Source organism: Schistocerca gregaria, chromosome 3 (assembly GCF_023897955.1).
Source record: "Schistocerca gregaria isolate iqSchGreg1 chromosome 3, iqSchGreg1.2, whole genome shotgun sequence".
Taxonomy (NCBI): domain Eukaryota; kingdom Metazoa; phylum Arthropoda; class Insecta; order Orthoptera; family Acrididae; genus Schistocerca; species Schistocerca gregaria.
The window spans coordinates 414,696,051-414,717,544 of record NC_064922.1 but is presented as its reverse complement, the minus strand read 5'-3'; the positions used below and the strand labels follow the sequence as shown (position 1 = coordinate 414,717,544).

The following is a 21,494-nucleotide window of genomic DNA, read 5'->3' as shown; positions in this document are numbered from 1 at the left end:
TTTATCTTCACTGTGGTCCACGTTAAATAACAGTTTTTTAGCAGTAGAAGTACCTCCATCCGACCCATGGGGTTGCCAGGATGGGGAAAGAAGTAGCATTATAACTATTCTCATTGAGATTTCTGTACTTATCTGATGAGACGGAGGGATCATAAAGGCTGGTTTACTGTATTTGATATGTTTATGTGCGAAAAGTCCCTCCTGATACCTCCTACTCCGGTAAGGGTCTACCCTACGGGTGTCACCCAGTCGAAACAAAAGTCATCTGGCACAACGTCCGTTGACAGGGTTCCTGATGCCCTAGGATGGCGGGCATCTATTGCTTGGCTTGCGTGAAGAGCCAGCAGATCAGGCATCAGTAGTGTGAGTCCTATGGTGTCAGGATGCTGTACCAAAAGTTTCATAACGACGCCATCACGTCGGACGCGTTTGCTTTTAAGCGCATGTATTGTGAGCAGATGATATTTAATACTGCATGCAGTAGGCACTATTTAAGGCGTTTTTCCCCAGTAGTTCCACATTACATGAAAAAAAAAAAAATCAGAACGAAGGTCAAATCCAGATGGTATCGAAACTTTCTTCAGACGAAAACTATTGTAAATGAACGAAAATGTCGAGAAAGGAAAGTAGACACTAGAGGTAGCGGAATCAGCATCAAAGGCTGTATCATGGGAAAGGAAGAGAAGGATAATCTGAGATGAGTGCTTGCAACACAAGAAACGATGTAGATGCTGCAATAGCTTGGGGCTCCCCTGCTCGCCACGCACGTATTCACGAAAGAGTCGTGTGCCCCCTAAGGGGATAGGACAAATACTGTTACAGATTGTTGCTCAAAATGTCATCCGTTTACATTAATGCATAACTGGCATCTCCACGCTAGTGATTGACACGAAAAAAAAAAAATAAAAAAGTATCTACGAAAAATGACTGCAGCTTCCGACAAGCGGGCAAACTGCTGAGTGTATCGATGGCTGGTACACCAAACGCTTCGTCTCCCCCCCCCCCCCCCCAACCCCTATACTGGGTGGGGGGAATTTGAAGTGTTGAGGCCGTTCCCTGGCCCTTCTCGCGATCTCACACTATGGATTTCTTTCTGTGGGAGGGAGGTGAAGCTTTCTGCGTACTCCAGAGGAGTTGGTTGCCTGTTTGGATTACGCTCCGGCCATTATTCGTAGAAAAAGTAGTTGTTCTGAGTGTGTTAGACGCTAGCACACAGGTGCCAGTTGTGTATTAATGAAAATAAATATATTTTGACCACTACCTCTAAAACAGTTTCCATCACACGGCAGTTTTAACACCGTCCCTTCTGCATATCACTAGCATCAAAAAAGCTCCATGGATCTCTAAGCGAGAAACCGGAGCACCTGTGACATTTTTATCACATAAAAATAGTGTTTATCTCCTCTAAAAACACTCAAATTTTGTGGACGTAGTTCTTTTACGCCCTATGTATCGTAACTGTCATGTAAAGAAATTTATAAAAACCTTTTCACGAACAACGATGTAGCAAGCTCTGGGCTACAAAGGGTACGCAAAAGACACTGAGCGTTTTGCTGGTTGTTCATGGCATGGAAAACCTTCGGCTTTATGGAATCACAGAATTCCAAAACGACATTCCTAGTAAGCAGGAATAACACAAGTTGTCACGACTCTTGGTGTGGCTGCAGCGGGCAAACGCTCGTGTGGTCGCGATTATCAGTTGCGGGAACCCGACTCTGCCATATGTCCGCACTCGCAATCTCTCCTTTAGCCGCAGTGGTCCCAGCATGAATCAGAATCAACGTTATGACGTATTTTAATTCTGCTATAGTAAAGCCGGTGAGAGGATACCCGACAGCTGGCAGAAACAATAGCGGTCTTAATGCGACAACACCGACGCGTTGCCATAGCGACTTACACAAAATCGTGTTACGTGACCAGTTGATACAAAACATGCAAAGCAGCAGCCGCGTCATCCCTACTGCAACTGTAGGGGATCTTCTCTTGCCGACTCTAGTAGTAACGGTTCCCTTTTGCACAAAGCGGAAGACGTTAGTTACGGGGTAATGGCAAATAACAACGATGCTTAAGCTTGTAAAAACCTTCTGTTTTAGGCTAGATTCTCATTAAACCAACATTCTTCTTGTTCTTCTGTAGGGTATTAACCTCGCACGTCATGGGTTATTATTTCAAGGCACTCAAAGCGAGGCGGGCCATATCTCATTTATGTAATTACTAAAGCAAGTACGTTATCGTCTTCATTCAAGCATATCTCACTAATATTGGAAGGACTGTACGCTGCAATGAATGCAGATTACAAACGCGTACCGGACTAAGATTCGAATCCAGATCATTGGTGTACTTATCAAATGCTCACCTCATCAAGCTCACCACATCAAGTTTCAATCTGTCAGTTCCTTTGCTTTACTTTTACAAACCTAACATAACATGGACCAACAAACGTGCGAGGAAAAATGAAGTCAGAATACCTTTTCATGTAAACGTGCATTATTAACGTTGCAAGTATCGAGTAGCAATAAATAATAATAATAATAATAATAATAATAATAATATTAACTCCTTCCCATTGCTGCTCACTATCCTCACTGTCTCCTCTTCCTCGTTGTCACTGTCCTATAATAATCCTGGGTACGCTGGTAGCCTTACAAAATTCAGAAGTTTGTGTCCTTCCACATACCGCTAATTTATTGCCGTCTGACATTTTCACGTTCCATGGATAACTCTCGCGGAAAATTGCAAACTTGTGAAATATTACAGACAGCCTAGAAGAAGATGCCATGTGCCCAAAACGAAAGAAGGAAGATTAAGATCTGACGTCTATTCTAATATTTCTATGACTGCGTGTTTTACACGTTCTATGCCACAGTAATGCAAAGTCACGAATAAATAAGTCACCAGTGCAAAATGGTTCTATCAGACCATCATAAAGGCGAACATTCTCCCGTTTAATAGACTTAACTGAAAAGAACGGCACCAGTTGCCTCAGAAACCTTCCACAGCACCTTTAAAAACTTTGGCTTGCAAACACATCCGCGCTGTTTTGAACATGGAACTCACCTCTCACTCCCTTAAGATTGCCTGACTAACTCGCTCACACCTATAAGTGCGCGTGTGCACTCACTCATTCAGCCCAACTCATTTGGCATTATCTCTCTGTGTCCCTAAAGGTGCGTTTACACTAGTGTGACTTTCCGTGCACACTAGGCGCATGCCTCAAAATTGTGCACACGGGGACGCAGCCTGGGAGACTATACTTGCGTGTGCGGGCAAGCACAGCAGTACGGCAGTTGGCTGCAAGGCGCACAGCTCCTCTGTCTCTCCCTCTTGTTCTCTCTTAACTGCTCCCATATCACTCCTTCCCACTGCTGCTCACTCTCTTCATTGTCTCTTCTTCCTCGTTGTCACTGTCCTATACTCTGGCTCTCACTATCGCTGTCTCTCACTATGACTGGCTCTCGCCCACTTCCACTTTCTCCGTCTCTCAATTCCTCTTCCACTGGGAGTGTTTCCTTCATTATTTTCCTAGCACTGTTCTGTCGCTGTCAACTATGTTCCACTGCCCCTGTGTCCCTCTTTCACACTACCATTGTATCCTTCGCTCTTTCTATACCACAACCACTGCCTACTATCTTCCAATTTTTATAACCTTTTCGTCTCTTTCCCACTGCCATTCTTTCCTTCACCCTCAGTATGAAAAAGGGCGAATATGTTCGCATGTCAAAATTTTGGGAATATTTTTAAAGATGCTGAGCAAGGTAGAATGAGGCAGCTGGTGCAACTTATCAGTGAGAGTCCTTTAAACATGAGAATATTTGCTTTTTTGTGCTCGGACAGAGCACACTTTTCCGCTGGTCCCTTCTTTTCCATGTCACAAAAGGGCATCCTACTCATATGAAAAGAACTTTATGGGTCAGTAAAAATTTGGTAGTTTACGTGAAATTGATACAATACAAAATTAATTTTACACCTCAGGCCAGAGTATAAGTGCAAAAAAATATTGCATGTGCTGCAGTACAACAAAATTCTGATGATAATGGGGACAGTTTGCAGAATATTTCTCCGCGCTATGTCAATTTATAAACTACGTTTTCCAATCACAACCGGATTTTAACTGCGTAAGTAGGGTATCTTTAACCTCTCCATCTCTGAAACGGACAAGGATAACAAAATTTTCAAGTCTGTTCGGGATGGGGAGCTTAGGAATATATTGTACAAATTTCCGCCATTTGCCCTGTATAGCCATTCTGGAATCTGCGGCTCGTCTTTGGTAAAATAAAATAAAATAAAATAAAATGGTAAAATACTTTTTGTGGGGTCTTTCTAAGGAACGACCCACGAACTAATGGTGCCTCTACAATCCCTAAAGGCCCACCGTACACCACATTAAATGCAAAATGAACCAAACTATTTGCTCTATTTGCCTAAGTAGGATGAAGAGTGTAATATTCGTGTCTGAGCCTTTATTGTAGGATAGTGACCTTAGAACGATACTCCTGCTGGGTACACAAATGGTCCTAACTCAAGGGCTATTCAAAACACTTGACACGCCTTTGTATCACCGACAGAACTCGAGGTATAAGCTCCTGAAGAATTCCGTTTTTATGCGCGGCATTTTGGAACATATTAGATGGCGCATGCTGTCGCACGCGTACCGATTATCCCCGTAGTTCTGTATATGGATGAGTAGTTTTTAACTGTGATCGAGCAAGAGAGCGGAGCTAAAACTTGTCATAAAATTTGCGGCTTGTGATAAGACTAAACGCGGTATATGGTAACAAGCACCTACTTGGCGTTAGAATTACATAGAATGACTGCGAGCAGAACTTTTCAATCCTTTAATTATAAACAAGAAACAATAGTTTTTCATATACAAATTTATTGGATGTTTGTTCTTTTTCGTTTGTTGACAATGGAGGGCGGTTTTCCCAGAAACAACTGGTTGACATACGGCTAACTTTATAAACTTTATAAAGTTACTTCTCCACTTTATAACTCGCCGATACTGTGGAACTGATGGGCGGTTACCAAATTTTACTCCTAAAGGAGGAACAAAATTGGGCGGTGGGTGAAAAAGAGTGACTATCCCTGTAATAGAAGATCAACACGCCTTGTACGTAAAGCTCGGAAGTGCGGTAACATCCTGCGAGCTCGTAGCGCATACTGGCAAGTAAATGACTTAATAAACGTAAGATTTTAAAACATCACGGAGGGAAGCCATAGCGCCGGCATATTGACCTCGAAAACTTCTGCAGCTGTGTGATGATTGAAATCGTCTTAGATGATATCTATAGATCCAATAAAAAGACCAACTATCGGAGGGGGAGTGGACAGTGAAATATTTATATGGTAGCGGGAGAGGAGGGAGAGGGCAGTGTAAGGTTATGCATCTGATGTGTTGACAAACAGCACTGGTAACCGCCTAACTGAACAATGGTCAGTTTGAAAACATATCCCTGATCACGATGCGCAACACACGCGCACGTAGTGGCTATTGCAGCAGACACCCACTACGTCACCCATGCCTAATGTGGGTTCATCAACGAAAACGAGTCGCAGCACACCACAAGCATGCTTATTACACAGTTGATGACTGGGAACAGTCTGTTTGCTGACGAATCATGGCTAAAACTTTCCTCCGTAAACTGGGTTTGGTACCTATGAGGTCACCACACACACACACACACACACACACACACACACACACACACACACACACACACACACACACACAAGGGCAGAATAATAGTCATTCTGTATATGAAACTTCAGTCTCTAGTGTTCGCAAGCGGCCATTCTGTGATTTATAACTGCAAAGATGAACAGCACCTAGAAGCCACAAAAATGTTGACATGGAGAAGTTATCGGAACCAGTTTGATTCAGAGGAAAAGCAAACCTGGACGGGCTGAAAGAAATAAAGGAAGACAATAAGCTCCTCAAGGAAGTAAAAAGTGGAGAGCTAGAATTTCTGGGCCTTACGCCGAAGCTAATAGATTGACAAGACATTTCTGAAGGCAAAATAGTGGGTAAAAGTATCAGAGATAGGCTCAGACGAAGTTCTTCGAAGAACTAATGAGGATACTGTAATACCAAAGGCAACAAGTGATGAAATTAATAAACATAAATAAAAAATGAACTGATCAGAATACACGAGAGGTGGCTTGATTACAATAATTACCTTGAAATAAAGAGTCATAAATAACACAGACCTAATACATGATTTGAAAATGCTGCTCAGAAAGAAGCAGCTTATCCAATATACACGAAACTTTATTGAACAACGGCTTTTTTTTTCAGACGTTGACGTCTTTAAGTCAATAATTAACGCTCAGACACGACAGGATATGGCGAAGAGAATAGTTGCGCCATTAAAACAGGTGTCTATCGTGGAAGCGGATGATGATTATCTTGCATGGAACAGTATATATCGTGAGACAACAGGACTGATAATTTAAACAACTGCTGTATTTTAAAAGAATAGTTCTCATTTCTCTGAACCTTGTAGATCAATTGTGCTCTAGTAAGAAATTTATAATTCCGAAAACGGCAAGCTCAACTCTGGACTATAGCAATTTCAGGGCACTAGGTGCGATGGAATAAATGCTTTGCTTTACGTTTTACGCACATTTTAAAACAATTATGCCGGCTGCGGTGGTCTAGCGGTTCAGGCGCGACTGCTACGGTCGCAGGTTCGAATCCTGCCTCGGGCATGGATGTGTGTGATGTCCTTAGGTTAGTTAGGTTTAAGTAGTTCTAAGTTCTAGGGGACTGATGACCGCAGATGTTAAGTCCCATAGTGCTCAGAGCCATTTGAATCATTTTTTTAAAACAATTATCTAAGGGCAGTTGATTCCATACCTAACCAAGAATGAACATAAATCTGAGGGTTGAGGTGAAGATCCAGTAGAACGACATAGCATGATTTGTCACTAACAAAGTACCTTCATTTTTAAAGTGTATGGTTTCCAACAATTTCAGCTAGGAATAATGTTCCACACGCACTTCGACTGCATGCATATCTTTTAAGTTATCCGTCACAAGCATGTTATGTAATTAGCATAATCGTTGCCATCATGTCTTTCATATTTTATTAGGAATTTTTCCTCGGTTTCTTTTTACAATGTTTTGAAAGAACCACATCTGAAGGAATTAATTTGTGTTTTTAATCACCCATAAACTGTATTTCACTCATGCACAATAAGTATAGTTAGTAAATTTTGAGTGGGAAAGAGATGAAAAGGTGATAAAAAATTGGAAGTAGTAGGCAGCCGTTGTGGTATAGAAAGAGCGAAGGAGACAATGGTAGTGTGAAACAGGGACACAGTGGCAGTGGAACATAGTTGACAGCGAGGAAAATTGTAACATACTGGACACGTAACACAGTTCCACGAGAAAACGACGAACAGCAACTATGCATCTGTCACATTCTCCAGAAAGCGAGTAAGGCGAGACGGGAGGGCGTGGTGGCAGGTCCTGTATCGTATTTCCACGTCGCAGACGGCTTGGGAGACTGTAGCAACGAAATTTCAGCTCGGGGCAGCAACTGGGGACCAAACTCAATTCATTAGTGCCTGTGCGCGACGTCACAGGGAGCTAAAATCGGAAATCGGTTTTACGCCAGAAAAGCCTGCAAAGGGAAACAGGAATAGCCAACTGAAGACGTTCGGGGACGTCTGTACTACAGAAGTTCTGTATGTTTCTAGTCTACACTCGATAACGGAAAGAATACAGATTTAAAAATACTTATTTTATTGAAAGTATCTCATGTTTTATGCCGTAGCTCAAGAATTCGTAATCTTCTAAGCCACCACAAATTAAACTGAGAATTTTTAAACCTAACACAGGACCATGTACAAATGTGATTTGTCTTTCTGCAAAATATTGAAAGACACAAACAATGGAAAAAGCAAGAAATATTAAAGTTTTACGTCCCACAAACGCCACCGTAATTACAGAGAGTAATCACTAGTTCAAACGCAATGACCCTGTTAAAGGAACCCTTAGGACTTCCGCTTGTTTGAATTACGGTACCCAAGAAAAACCCTAATCTTGATGGTTTGAAGTAGCTACACCGAATGCGAGTCCAGTACCTTAACCACTGCGTCACTTTGACGACATCAAAAGGAAACCACACCGTTAATATGCTCTCATACTTCAAGGGCTAAGCTCTGACGCAAACACTTTCTTTGGTCACCCACATTACTTTTCATTACTTGTTGCTTTTGGCATTACAGTATCCTCATTAGTTTTCGAAGACCTTCATCTGAGCCTATCTCTGATACTTTACCCACTATTTTGCCTTCAGAAATGTCTTGTCAATCTATTGGCTTCGGTGTAAAGCCCAGAAATTATAGCTCTCCACTTTTTTATTTCCTTTAGGAGCTTATTCTCATCGTTTATTTCTTTCAGTCCGTCCAGGTTTGCTTTTTCTCTGAGTCCAACTAGATCCGGTAACTTCCCTCCATGTCAACATTTTTGTAGCTTCTAGGTGCTGTTCATCTTTTTCACTTACTCTTCCAGTTTCACTTCCTGGGGGAAGCATAGCGACAATGAATTTGTAGAATGAATTCCTCGTAAGAACGGTTAGCGAATTAAAGAGTCTTCTATTGTCTTGATAAGGTTTCTTTTTTGTGCAATGGATACACAGTGGTCTGCATATCGTTTTGTCAATAGCTGCCCCCTTCACTTGTGCGTTATGAATTGCTCCTTTGGCACTACTAGACTACATATATTATTTCAAAACATGATTCTGACAGATCTAGTCAAGTTTTGAAGTTGCCAGTGGAAGATTCAGAAGTACGAATCGTGAAATTACTACAATTATACAACAAAACTGTAACCGGTACTAGTAACCATAACTGGTCATAAATTCCCTGCAAATCGTAGAATATTGACCAATGGCGTTGGTGGCTCGAATGGAAGCTTCAGCGTCTTTCTCAGCCCCTTGTACTATCTTTCTCCTCCTCCTCCTCCAACCACCAGTACAACAACAACAACAACAACAACAACTACTACTACTACTACTACATCGCAAATGGCGATATGGATTTTTAAAGCGAAAAGCCACTTCTAAAAATCTTTGACGGTATGGGACATCGAGATCACAGTCCAGTTCGTAAACACAGGTTTTTCTCTCTACACACACAGACCCACAGACACCGACAGAATTTTATAATAAATCGGAAAATGGTCTGTTTTTGATGCATTCGTGTAGTTCATACGGCGAAAATTATGTCTGATATACGAGAAAAGTTAAAAACACTAGATCAAAACAACAGAGATTGACAAACGTGGAAGAGGAGACGTAATTCGGAAAACTGTTCATGAAAATCGTTGAGTGCTGCTGCTACGAACAACAGTTGTGCTTGTATCAGAATTACAGATCTGAGGAATCAGGAGAGGAATACCTAGTCCACCACAGCAGTGCCGCAGCTTAGCGGCAGCTGTTCTGTAAACACAGCGCCGCATCTGTTACGATTCCCGCTTGGCGTAGTCGTACGGCAAACAGTGAAGCAATACGCTCGGGGCAACACGATGGAACTGGCTCTGAGAACTATGGGACTTAACATCTGAGGTCATCAGTCCACTAGAACTTAGACCTACTTAAACCTAACTAATCTAAGGACATCACACACATTCATGCCCCAGGCAGGATTCGAACCTGCGACCGTAGCGGTCGCGCAGTTCCAGACTGAAGCGCCTAGAACCACTCGGCCACACCGGCCGGCGATGGAACTGCTATTACATTCATATACAAAAACAATAAGATTACAATAAATTTCACAACATCGCAAATAATGTGAAAAATTTCTGACATTCTCTCGCACATTATCACACTACACATAAATAAATAAACACATTAAAATGCAGTACTTGTACAGACTGACTTTTAGTGCACTGGTGTGCCGTGTATAGCACTGAAGATTAAAGAAAAATCCTCACTATACGCAAAAATATCACTCTTACTGTGTCACATCACAAAGATTGTTTAACGTGAAATTAGCGTACCCGTACATACTGCATGTGTATCGCATTTCACTACAAATATGAATCAATCCTTTTCGATCACCACCGTTCACTTCAAAGTTGCCTTGACTATTTTTGATTCCTGCAATTTGGTAGGCGATGAATAACCGCCTGACGTTAAAGAAACATTCAATTCACTGTCAGTCAACGAAAAAGGCTAACTGGACCTCGAAAAGGCGCTTTAACCATTTCTTCTTTTTCTAACACGTGGGTGTAGCCACAATGAAGCTTCATGGACGAAGAAGACGGTACTAGTTGGCAGCAGTGAAACTTACCCGCCTGCTAAATATCTTGAGGACGGCGCCCAGTCTGTTGCCCATTGCTGTACGACTGACTGCGCTAACGAGAGATAAGGGGCCCCGTGCCAGTACTGCCAACATCCCCATGCTCACACCAGTTTACGTAACTTGACTAACAAAATAAAGGCTTTTAGGACTAACTATGCCATTGTAAGACATTGATTAACCATCGCAAGAGTACTTGATCACGCCAGATGCCCTGCGCCGCTGAAATATTTAAGCAAATGCTCTCGTCAGCCTATTTTCACGCAGCGTCACGAATCCTCGGGCGATCGAACTGTTCTTGCAACATTCGGCGCATCGACGCGTTTAGCTTCATATGAAACGCGCCTACATTATGATACAAGTTTTTATAACTAACATGATACATTACAGCAACTTTGAGTTTATGCCGAACTTCTAAATACTATGTGACGCTATTGATTTATCTTTACTTTGAGGAAAAATGTACCGATCACTCCAAAAGCCGCTAGCAGACGAGGAATACATGTACAAAAACTTATTTATACAGTCCCTCTCAAACTGATTTGCATAGTTTCGCACACAGGAAGACACTGGGAACTGGACAAGGATTTTGCTCTGACCCACCAGTATCAAATGGGAAGTTGAAACAAGTCATCTGACAGTGTAAGTCTTCAAGTCCGTTGACTCGTCTCATGTTTCGTAGACAAAGAGAAGCGACTTAAATCCTGTCAGATGCTAATGGTGGCAGCTACGCAGACGTAACAGCAATCTAATTGAAATACGGTAACAATAAATACAATCCGGGGAGGATTATCGTGGTTAATGGCTACAGCGCTGGAATCCCATGAGACTTTATTTTCATTAACCGAATAACGATACTGCAACGCACTCGAGAACTTCTTGGCAATATCTGCCTTTCTATTTGCTTTTTGTGATACTAACAAAATGGTGCGTGAGTGCATCCGCTATTTCGCACAACCGGCATGACTCTATTGAACAATGTGCAACAATCACTTCCGTAACCGCAATTCACCGCAGAGCACGTTAACAACGTTGGTTACGCGGAATGGTGACAGTCTGGTGCACAGTACAGATTCTGCTTTAGCAAATAAGTTTCCTTGTATCTGTGAGCCCAAAGTGGAATGTTTTGTGACATAAAACGTAGTGAGTTCGACGACTTATTCAGAAAACAAGATATTTATTTCCCGTTAGAAGAGCAGCACACCATTTAACAAGATATAGAGCGGCCATGTAAACCCTGCGCTCGGGAGGGCAAGGGTGCATTTTGGAATGTCACCTTGAAGGGGAGTACTACGAATTGAAAAATTTATATTTCATGTTCTATATCCCATCTGGCAAAAGAACACGGATAATACTGACTTAGAGCACTCCTTTGGTCAGGAAAAATTCTTGGTTACAAAGATAATGTACATGTCTGAATGGAATCATCTGTATCGTGATGGTTCAAATGGCTCTGAGCACTATGGGACTTAACATCAGTCCCCTAGAACTTAGAACTACTTAAACGTAACTAACCTAAGGACATCACACAACACCCAGCCATCACGAGGCAGAGAAAATCCCTGACCCCGCCGGGAATCGAACCCGGGCGTGGGCTGTATCGTGATTTTTACTTGTTTACTACGATCTTCACATAGTAACTGGGCATTAATTTGTCTTCGGAGATTAACAGATGGGCCATACGAGGTCTAAACAAAAATGACAGGAGCAATCTCGAAAAGGGACGCTTCTTTTTTCATATAACGCTACTAATATTTTCTTTCACAGCGTTGTTCACAGTCAAGCAATCGAGATAAGGACTGTGCGCTTTTCTGTACTTGTTCAGCACATGAAATAATGGTAAATAGGAAAACCCACAATACAGTGTATTATGCGAAGATCAGGAATGGATTCAGTTTCTCATCATTATTTAGCGTTTACACACAGTTAAGTCCAAAAAGGTGCTTGTATTTCTAATACCACTTTGATCCCCATGTTTACAAACCATCATATGTTGGCAGCTATCTATGTCCCCATTTTACGTCTACTAAACTTCTCTGGGAAGTCACATTTTTCATAATCACTGCACGAAACATGGTGCCTTTATCAAAGTTCTACATATTAATGAGGCAACTCACACCGATGCTTCTCTTTACGATATAATGTGGGGTCAAACATATGCTGCCAGATATGGAAATGAATCAAGCGTGACCTTTGTTGAACAATTCTTGAACTAGAATGAAGGCATTGATTAAGAGCGTTTCCAAAAGCGAAATCCTTCAGTCTCCTCCCCACTCCACTACACAAAAATGCTGCCTCATTAAATGAACTGATGTAATCTTGCTTAACGGAGATCAATGATAGTTACTGACATTCGAAAACTGAATATCCGAAAATATTTTTTTGCTTTTCCTGCAATAAAAAAGCGCGACAGGTTCACGCGCAAATAACGACGTCAAGTAGGTATTCCTAACTTTTGTGAAGAATGAGGGAACAAATAAGCCTAAGGAATACAGTAACTCCTACGTGTAATAAAGAAAATTACTGGAACCTAAGAATAAACAAACTAACAGAAAAATTAAATGTCTGACAGAAACCCAGCAGAGTATATACTTAAAGTAACAACTCGAATTCTTGAGTACAATGAGCCAGAATCCTAATAATGCCCCCACAACTGTGATTTTTGAGTATTCTTTTCCATTGAAGAGAACACCCTGGTAGACCAAACACAAAGCTGTTAATAATGTGAGAGATTAAAAATTGCAGTACCAAAGGCGCAAGTTGTACCGCACAGAATGAAGGGGGTCAGCCATTGACAAAACGATACGCAGACTACTGTGACAGATGGTTCGGTGAAATTATGCGCATGCGCTCTTCGTATCGATTTCTTCGATTACAATACTCAGTTACGTTACGCATGGAACACCTATGCTTTCGTCTGGCTTTGCGCCATAAAATACTTTTCACGGAATGGACACATACACACACAACCACATGCGCATCCGCTTCACCCCCCCCCCCCCCACCCGCCCCCTTTAGATGTACGAGCGCGCCACCCTCATGGACGAAACATTCCTATTGAGTTGTGTGTTCTCATGGATGTTTTCAATCGCTAACACACTTATCTTCACCGCATTCAAGTTAAAGTACTACCTTATAACGCATTTCTGGCCAATGTCATGACTTTTTTTGCTCCTTACCCTCTCGGCGACCATTTCCTGCAGCCTGTGCCCATTTACTGAAAACCTCTTGTTCTTCCACTTACAAAATGCAGAAAAATGTGTGTGTAAATTTTTGCTGGAAATATTGTGAATTTTAACAACATAAAATCAACAATATTTTTCCCTAGTATTCTTACAACAAAAACCACTATGCTTGTTACGAATTAAAATAGACCGAATTTTAAATGTAATTAGTTTTTGTACGACGTTTACAAAGGTCCTATCGTTATCCTCACAGGGCAATCAATTGTACTTTTTTCTAGTGCAAAAACAAAGTTTTTTTTAATACATTTTTCACGAACGATTTTCTCCGAAATCCGTCGCGGTGCGCATGCGGTGTAGCTTCCGTAGCCCAATTTAAGGCTGTTTCACAGCTGTATGGACTACAAGTATCCTATAGCAATTTGTTCGTCTCGACTTCAACTACACCACTCTTTTACGCCCTGGAGCCGAGAACAAGAATTTAACCTCGGTGAATCTTAGCAAATGTGATTTGATTTATCGTAAGAATAACAAATATTCCTTCGCGGGGACCTATCGCTGACGGTAAGAATCTTGTTTTTCGGGTGAACGGAATTTGGAATGTTATCCACACTGCTCGCTGAGGCCAAATGATATTGTTAAAATAATAAGCGGACACGAAACATGAGCTGTAAGCATTACCTCTTGCGCTGTTGACAAAATTTGTTGAAGTTCTTTCTTGTAACCAAAACTTTTGCAGTTTCTGATCAAGAAAGTTTTCTTGAGAACTACTACTGCTGCATGAAGTATATTTTCACTAGCGACATGTTAAATTTCCTTACATGCCGTTACGTAGCCAATCATAACCCTTGTGATTAAACTTTCTACAACAAGTCAACTTGGAGTTGCACATCCGCGCACTATAACCCCGAATCGCCTTTTTGAATTATGGCAATTGACTGAGTGGTCACAGCTTGGTGCTGCTGACCTAGAACCGGCATTTCATGTAGCACTAACCTAGTAAAGCCACGTCATCAACTTATCTATATTCACAACATTATTTTCTAAACATTGGACCCGCTGGTCTAACTGTAAAGCACGTACCTGGAAACAGAAATGTCGCGGGATCGAATCTCGATGGAGCCAAGGAAATGTTCAATCTGCTTTTAATACAGCCTTCACTTCCAAACCATGTCCGCAGTCGACAGGAAAGAGATGTGGTTCGGATTCCACGTTAAACTTTTCCTTGACCACAATCTATTGGTTATGACCTGTAGATTAAAACTGAAGAAACTGCAAAAATGTGAGAAATTAAGGAGATGGGACCTGGATAAACTGAAAGAACCAGAGGTTGTACAGAGTTTCAGGGAGAGCATAAGGGAACAATTGACAGGAATAGGGGAAAGAAATACAGTAGAAGAAGAATGGGTAGCTCTGAGGGATGTAGTAGTGAAGGCAGCAGAGGATAAAGTAGGTACAAAGACGAGGGCTGCTAGAAATCCTTGGGTAACAGAAGAAATATTGAATTTAATTGATGAAAGGAGAAAATATAAAAATGCAGTAAATGAAGCAGGCAAAAAGGAATACAAACGTCTCAAAAATGAGATCGACAGAAAGTGCAAAATGGCTAAACAGGGATGGCTAGAGGACAAATGTAAGGATGTAGAAGCTTATCTCACTAGGGGTAAGATAGATACTGCCTACAGGAAAATTAAAGAGACCTTTGGAGAGAAGAGAACCACGTGTATGAATATCAAGAGCTCAGATGGCAGCCCAGTTCTAAGCAAAGAAGGGAAGGCAGAAAGGTGGAAGGAGTATATAAAAGGCTTATACAAGGGCGATGTACTTGAGGACAATATTATGGAAATAGAAGAGGATGTAGATGAAGACGAAATAGGAGATACGATACTGCGTGAAGAGTTTGACAGAGCACTGAAAGACCTGAGTCGAAATAAGGCCCCCGGAGTAGACAACATTCCATTAGAACTACTGACGGCCTTGGGAGAGCCAGTCATGACAAAACTCTACCAGCTGGTGAGCAAGATGTATGAGACAGGCGAAATACCCTCAGACTTCAAGAAGAATATAATAATTCCAATCCCAAAGAAAGCAGGTGCTGACAGATGTGAAAATTACCGAACTATCAGTTTAATAAGCCACGGCTGCAAAATACTAACGCGAATTCTTTACAGACGAATGGAAAAACTGGTAGATGCAGACCTCGGGGAGGATCAGTTTGGATTCCGTCGAAATGTTGGAACACGTGAGGCAATACTGACCTTACGCCTTATCTTAGAAGAAAGATTAAGAAAAGGCAAACCTATGTTTCTAGCATTTGTAGACTTAGAGAAAGCTTTTGACAATGTTGACTGGAATACTCTTTTTCAAATTCTAAAGGTGGCAGGGGTAAAATACAGGGAGCGAAAGGCTATTTATAATTTGTACAGAAACCAGATGGCAGTAATAAGAGTCGAGGGGCATGAAAGGGAAGCAGTGGTTGGGAAAGGAGTGAGACAGGGTTGTAGCCTCTCCCCGATGTTATTCAATCTGTATATTGAGCAAGCAGTAAAGGAAACAAAAGAAAAATTTGGAGTAGGTATTAAAATTCATGGAGACGAAGTAAAAACTTTGAGGTTCGCCGATGACATTGTAATTCTGTCAGAGACGGCAAAGGACTTGGAAGAGCAGTTGAACGGAATGGACAGTGTCTTGAAAGGAGGATATAAGAACATTAACAAAAGCAAAACGAGGGTAATGGAATGTAGTCAAATTAAATCGGGTGATGCTGAGGGAATTAGATTAGGAAATGAGACACTTAAAGTAGTAAAGGAGTTTTGCTATTTAGGAAGTAAAATAACTGATGATGGTCGAAGTAGAGAGGATATAAAATGTAGACTGGCAATGGCAAGGAAAGCGTTTCTGAAGAAGAGAAATTTGTTAACATCGAATATAGATTTATGTATCAGGAAGTCGTTTCTGAAAGTATTTGTTTGGAGTGTAGCCATGTATGGAAGTGAAACATGGACGATAACTAGTTTGGACAAGAAGAGAATAGAAGCTTTCGAAATGTGGTGCTACAGAAGAATACTGAAGATAAGGTGGATAGATCACGTAACTAATGAGGAGGTATTGAATAGGATTGGGGAGAAGAGAAGTTTGTGGCACAACTTGACTAGAAGAAGGGATCGGTTGGTAGGACATGTTTTGAGGCATCAAGGGATCACAAATTTAGCATTGGAGGACAGCGTGGAGGGTAAAAATCGTAGAGGGAGACCGAGAGATGAGTACACTAAGCAGATTCAGAAGGATGTAGGTTGCAGTAGGTACTGGGAGATGAAGCAGCTTGCACAGGATAGAGTAGCATGGAGAGCTGCATCAAACCAGTCTCAGGACTGAAGACAACAACAACAACAACAACAACAACAACAGGTTGAGTAACGGGGGTAGATGAACACGCTAAGTCGCTTAACTGGCGTCCAAATGAAAGACTTGCGCACTGCCACTGAGTACCACACATAATCATTTTATAGATGGCTTTAGATGGCTTCCCATCGAGCTTAATATTGAACACAACATTAATAATCATAGAAGTAAAGGCAGTCTTCTGAAAAGTAACGGCAAAACAGCAATAATAATGGATTTGAACTGCAGGTTTTTGCTCTACCTTCCGAACGACTCGAGCAGATAAAACTAGCTAAGTGGAGGGCTGGTTTCCACAAGCATACGGTGACAAACCTATGGTGTTAACTATTATTTGGAAACGAACGTTGGTCAATTCGGGTAGCCTTACTTCTGTCATTGTCTTCTGCTTCTTACACGAATGTTGAGCTGAACACTCTTTTAGATTCCATCTGTCTAACTTGCAAACACAATTTTTTTTTAAGTGTCGAGCTCCAACTCCAATTTTGTAAGACGGCGTTTTATGTCTAGAAATTGCCAGTAACAACTGCGCAAGGAGATAAAAGCCAGAATGCGACAAGTACCGCCGGGTGATCAAAAAGTCAGTATAAATTTGAACTCTGAGTAAATCACGGAATAATGTAGATAGAGAGGTACAAATGGACACACATGCTTGGAATGACATGGGGTTTTATTAGAACCAAAAAAATACAAAAGTTCAAAAAATGTCCGACAGATGTTGCTTCATTTGATCAGAATAGCAATAATTAGCATAACAAAGTAAGACAAAACAAAGATGGTGTTCTTTACAGGAAATGCTCAGTATGTCCACCATCATTCCTCAACAATAGCTGTAGTCGAGGAATAATGTTGGGAGCAGCACTGGAGGTATGGTGAGGCATTGGCGTCAGACGTTGTCTTTCAGCATCCCTAGAGATGTCGGTCGATCACGATACACTTGCGACTTCAGGTAACCCTAAAGACAATAATCACACGGACTGAGGTCTGGGGTCCTGGGAGGCCAAGCATGACGCAAATTTTCTCCAGGTATGCAATTCAACTCAAATGAGAAATACTGCCTGCGAAATTTAAGGACCTAAAAGCAAGGGTAAGTTTAAGCCGCCTCGATGCTCTTCGCCAGCACAAAGCTCCTCGCATCGAGCCTTGTTACATTTACGCTCCCATTCAATTGTCAGAGTTCTTTTCGCCGAGTACTATAGTCAGACACACATTTCTAACGCCTATATGTGATTATTACCTACACTGTTTCCCGTTCTCTTTAAGGCATTCCTCTCTAAAATTGGTTTTGACGCCAAAATAATGAACATGGATAATCCTTGCGGACTGCTACCTCTCAACAAGCATCTCCCTATTGCTCGCCGAGCAACTCCCAGTTTTTGAATGGTCTTCACACTGAAAAGTTGTTTCACTACCGTATGGCAAAACGGATCGTAAGCTTTTCGTTTCAGACGCAATGGAGCTTCGTTCTGAAAATTCTATTTGGTTTACTAATAGTATAAGCTGTTCTCACTCTGCAGTTCATTTCATTTACTTACTGTCCATCCAGTCGTCGTCTTCTACTGCCTCAAACACAAAATTTGGTGAACTGTTTCTACTAGTATTATTTTCATTTCCGTGTGTTCATTATACATTACTCTCGTATACTGATTTTCTGCTCTGATTTCGAAACATGCTACAGGATGTTCTTCAGTCATATGTTGAAGTTTAATTCCACTAAAGACAAAACGTACAATGGGCTGACCAACTGCCACTCTAAATATCTTGTGACTGGTCACGAAGCTGCTCAATGTGCCAGATCACTCGTCGTCATACCGGCGAGCGGAATTTGTCACGCACGCAAACTTAACTTTTCCGGAACATGTGAACCTAATTGAACTTGATTGAAGAGAGAGGGAGCAATACTGCAATGATGTGTCAGGCAATAACAGAAACTGACGACCTCAGCGAACTGATTTTCCCGCCCTGGCGAGCTGTAGCAGTGAGCACACTAACCTAGTTAACCCCGCGTCATCGAATTTTAGTTTCGGTAACGACATTACAAACTCGCCCATTACCAGAACTCGGGACAGAGAGGCCAATTTCACAACAGGATGTTCACTGCTTGCGTTATGTTAACTGACGCACTGACATCGGTAAACTGTGAGGTGGCAAAGGGCTGTATAAAATTCCACTTCTTACCGAACATTTTTTTGACTCTGATGCGTAAACGAAACAGTAAGTTACTGGGACCTGGCACTACATCAGCGCCTAACAAAACTCTAACTGCGCCCTACTCCTCACAATGTATCTACCTAAAAAGGTGGAAGAAAACTTGACAGTTATGAGAGAGACAAGATATCTCCTACCAACGTAAGTACTACGAGTTTACTTCAACGTCACATAGACATCTTTAGAGACTGACGGCTAAATTGGTTGGACACGGAAAGTGAAGAAAATTGGCTTTGGTTTATCTGATGGAAGTAAAGAACATACGAGTTTTAGCGCCTCACCGATGAGTGCGGATTGGGCTTGGGTCATACAGAAAGCTGGCAATTAATAGTAAATATAGAAAAACTAACTCTGGCTGTCCACGTGGGAATTTCTAGCCACTCTTCCCATATGCAAGTAAATTTTTGACGGCACCATACCAGCAATTGTCTGACATGATTTTGGGAAGCACAAAATGCCTAAATTTGAGAGGTCAATGTTCTGAGTTCCTTTCACACACACACACAAACGCGCGCGCGCGCGCGCAATTTTTTGGCTTATTACCAAAAAGAACTTCATTGATAAATAATAGTGAGCAGCTCAGAAAATATTCCATTTAATTTGTTCTTGGTTCACACAAAGATTTTAAGATACAGTCCAACATAATTCAGTTATTTTCAAATGCTCCGTGATGTCTTAAGTGAGTATAGCATGTGTGTGCATGAATGAATGCAAAAATAAAATTATTTATAACAATTTCACTACCATAATTTAAGATCTTGAGTCAAGTCATCTCTTCTCTAAAGGGGTTCTCCTGAAATTAACTGAAAAGAGTGGATGAGGTATCATACATTTGTCACATTTCAATGTAAGTAAATTATTTACATGATAATTTGATAAAGTTAATACTAATTTAATTACTGTAATTTCTCTTTTAGAACAACTCCTTAGCAAGTCTCAATACTTCAATATTGTTTTTAATTTATTTCTCACCTGTCTCAATATCTTCACATCTGCCACACCCAAAACTTACAATTTTATTTTTTTCATATATTGTTCCTTTTTTATACACTTCCATGGCCAGATTAAATAATACCGTCATCTATGGGGCAGTAAGCTCTAACTTGCTTTGGGAGGGTTTCATTTGTAATCTTTCATAATACGTTTGTCTAAAGGTTTGTCACTTCACTTATAATGCATTTAATTAGTTTTAAAGCCTTTAAATTATACATTTACAAGGTCCGTCACAGGTTCTTTTCTAATTTTACCACAAGTAGCATTTTTCTCAGATGCAGTGTTGTTTTGCAAATCTTCAGTTGCAGAAACCACCTTTTTAAATTTACATCCATGGTTGATTCCAGGCATGCTCCTTTCACTGATTAAAATTTCTCTTTTGTTAAGCTTGTTGAGATGTCTTCCTTATTCCTTATTCACACATCAATTATAGCCTAGCACATTAGACACTTTGACTAATGAATGTAGACTTCTGTATATCGCCACTTTTTTTAATATTGACTTTCTGCTCAAGTCTGTTGCTTCTTCCACTACTTCTTTTCATTTGTAAGTGTTGTTATATCAGTTATCAGCAATTTTTATTCCACTTATTTGATGGTGATTGGTTTGCCAGGTGGTCAAATGATTCCACTTATTTGAAACAGTTTCATAAAACCTGTATTATTACTTTCATTTTGTTTTCCATTCCCCTTCTCTGAACTAATCTTTGGTTTTATTTGTTTTTTGTGACTTTTAGCCTCTACGTTATTCAGCCATCCCTCAGTGTTTTGGAGTTTTACAGTAATGTCGCATTTATCAAAGAATTTTATAAGTAGTTTTAAAAATAAGATATTTTGATGAAGGATAGTTGTTATAGTAGTTCATAATGGTTGATGACATCTGATTAGGTGTTGTATGAAATGATTTGCTGGTTATGAAAGCCAGTCCATTTTTCCACCTTTCAGTTAATTTCATACGAAAAATCCTTATCCCAAATGCCATTCTGTTTCTTAATAGGCAGGAAAAACAATTCAACAAACATACATTGAAGATTCTCAGAGATTACAAAGAATTTGGAAGATCAGTTGAATGGAAATTATAGTGTCTTGAAACGAGGTTATAAGATGAATGTCAGTAAGAGTAAAAGAAAGGTAATGGATTGCAGTCACATTAAATTGAGTGATTATGACGGAATCAGATTAGGAAATTATATGCTAAAAGTGGGCAGTTAAATTACTTATGAAAGAGGATATAAAATGCAGGCTTACAATGTGAAGAAAAAGATTTCTAAACATGAGCAATTTGTTAACTCAGAATATAAATCTAAGTGCTAGGAGGTCTCTTCTGCAGGTATTTGTCTGACATGTAGACTTTTACAGAAGTGAAATGTGGATGTTAAACAGTTGGTTCTACAGAAGAATGCTT

The 21,494-nt window shown here is 40.7% G+C and overlaps 1 protein-coding gene across 2 annotated transcripts in view; it reads right to left on the bottom strand.

The window, feature by feature from the left end:
* Positions 1–21,494, bottom strand: part of LOC126355089 (cAMP-dependent protein kinase type I regulatory subunit) — a 267,006-nt gene that overhangs the window by 237,809 nt on the left and 7,703 nt on the right. The window contains exon 1 of one of the 2 annotated variants that reach the window (XM_050005280.1): positions 10,300–10,359. The exons of the other annotated variant lie outside the window; for it this stretch is intronic. Within the exon in view, the coding sequence (XP_049861237.1) occupies positions 10,300–10,344 (45 nt within the window). The 5' untranslated portion in view covers positions 10,345–10,359. Of the gene's footprint in view, positions 1–10,299; positions 10,360–21,494 lie in introns of those variants that run through there. 2 annotated transcript variants of the gene reach the window in all.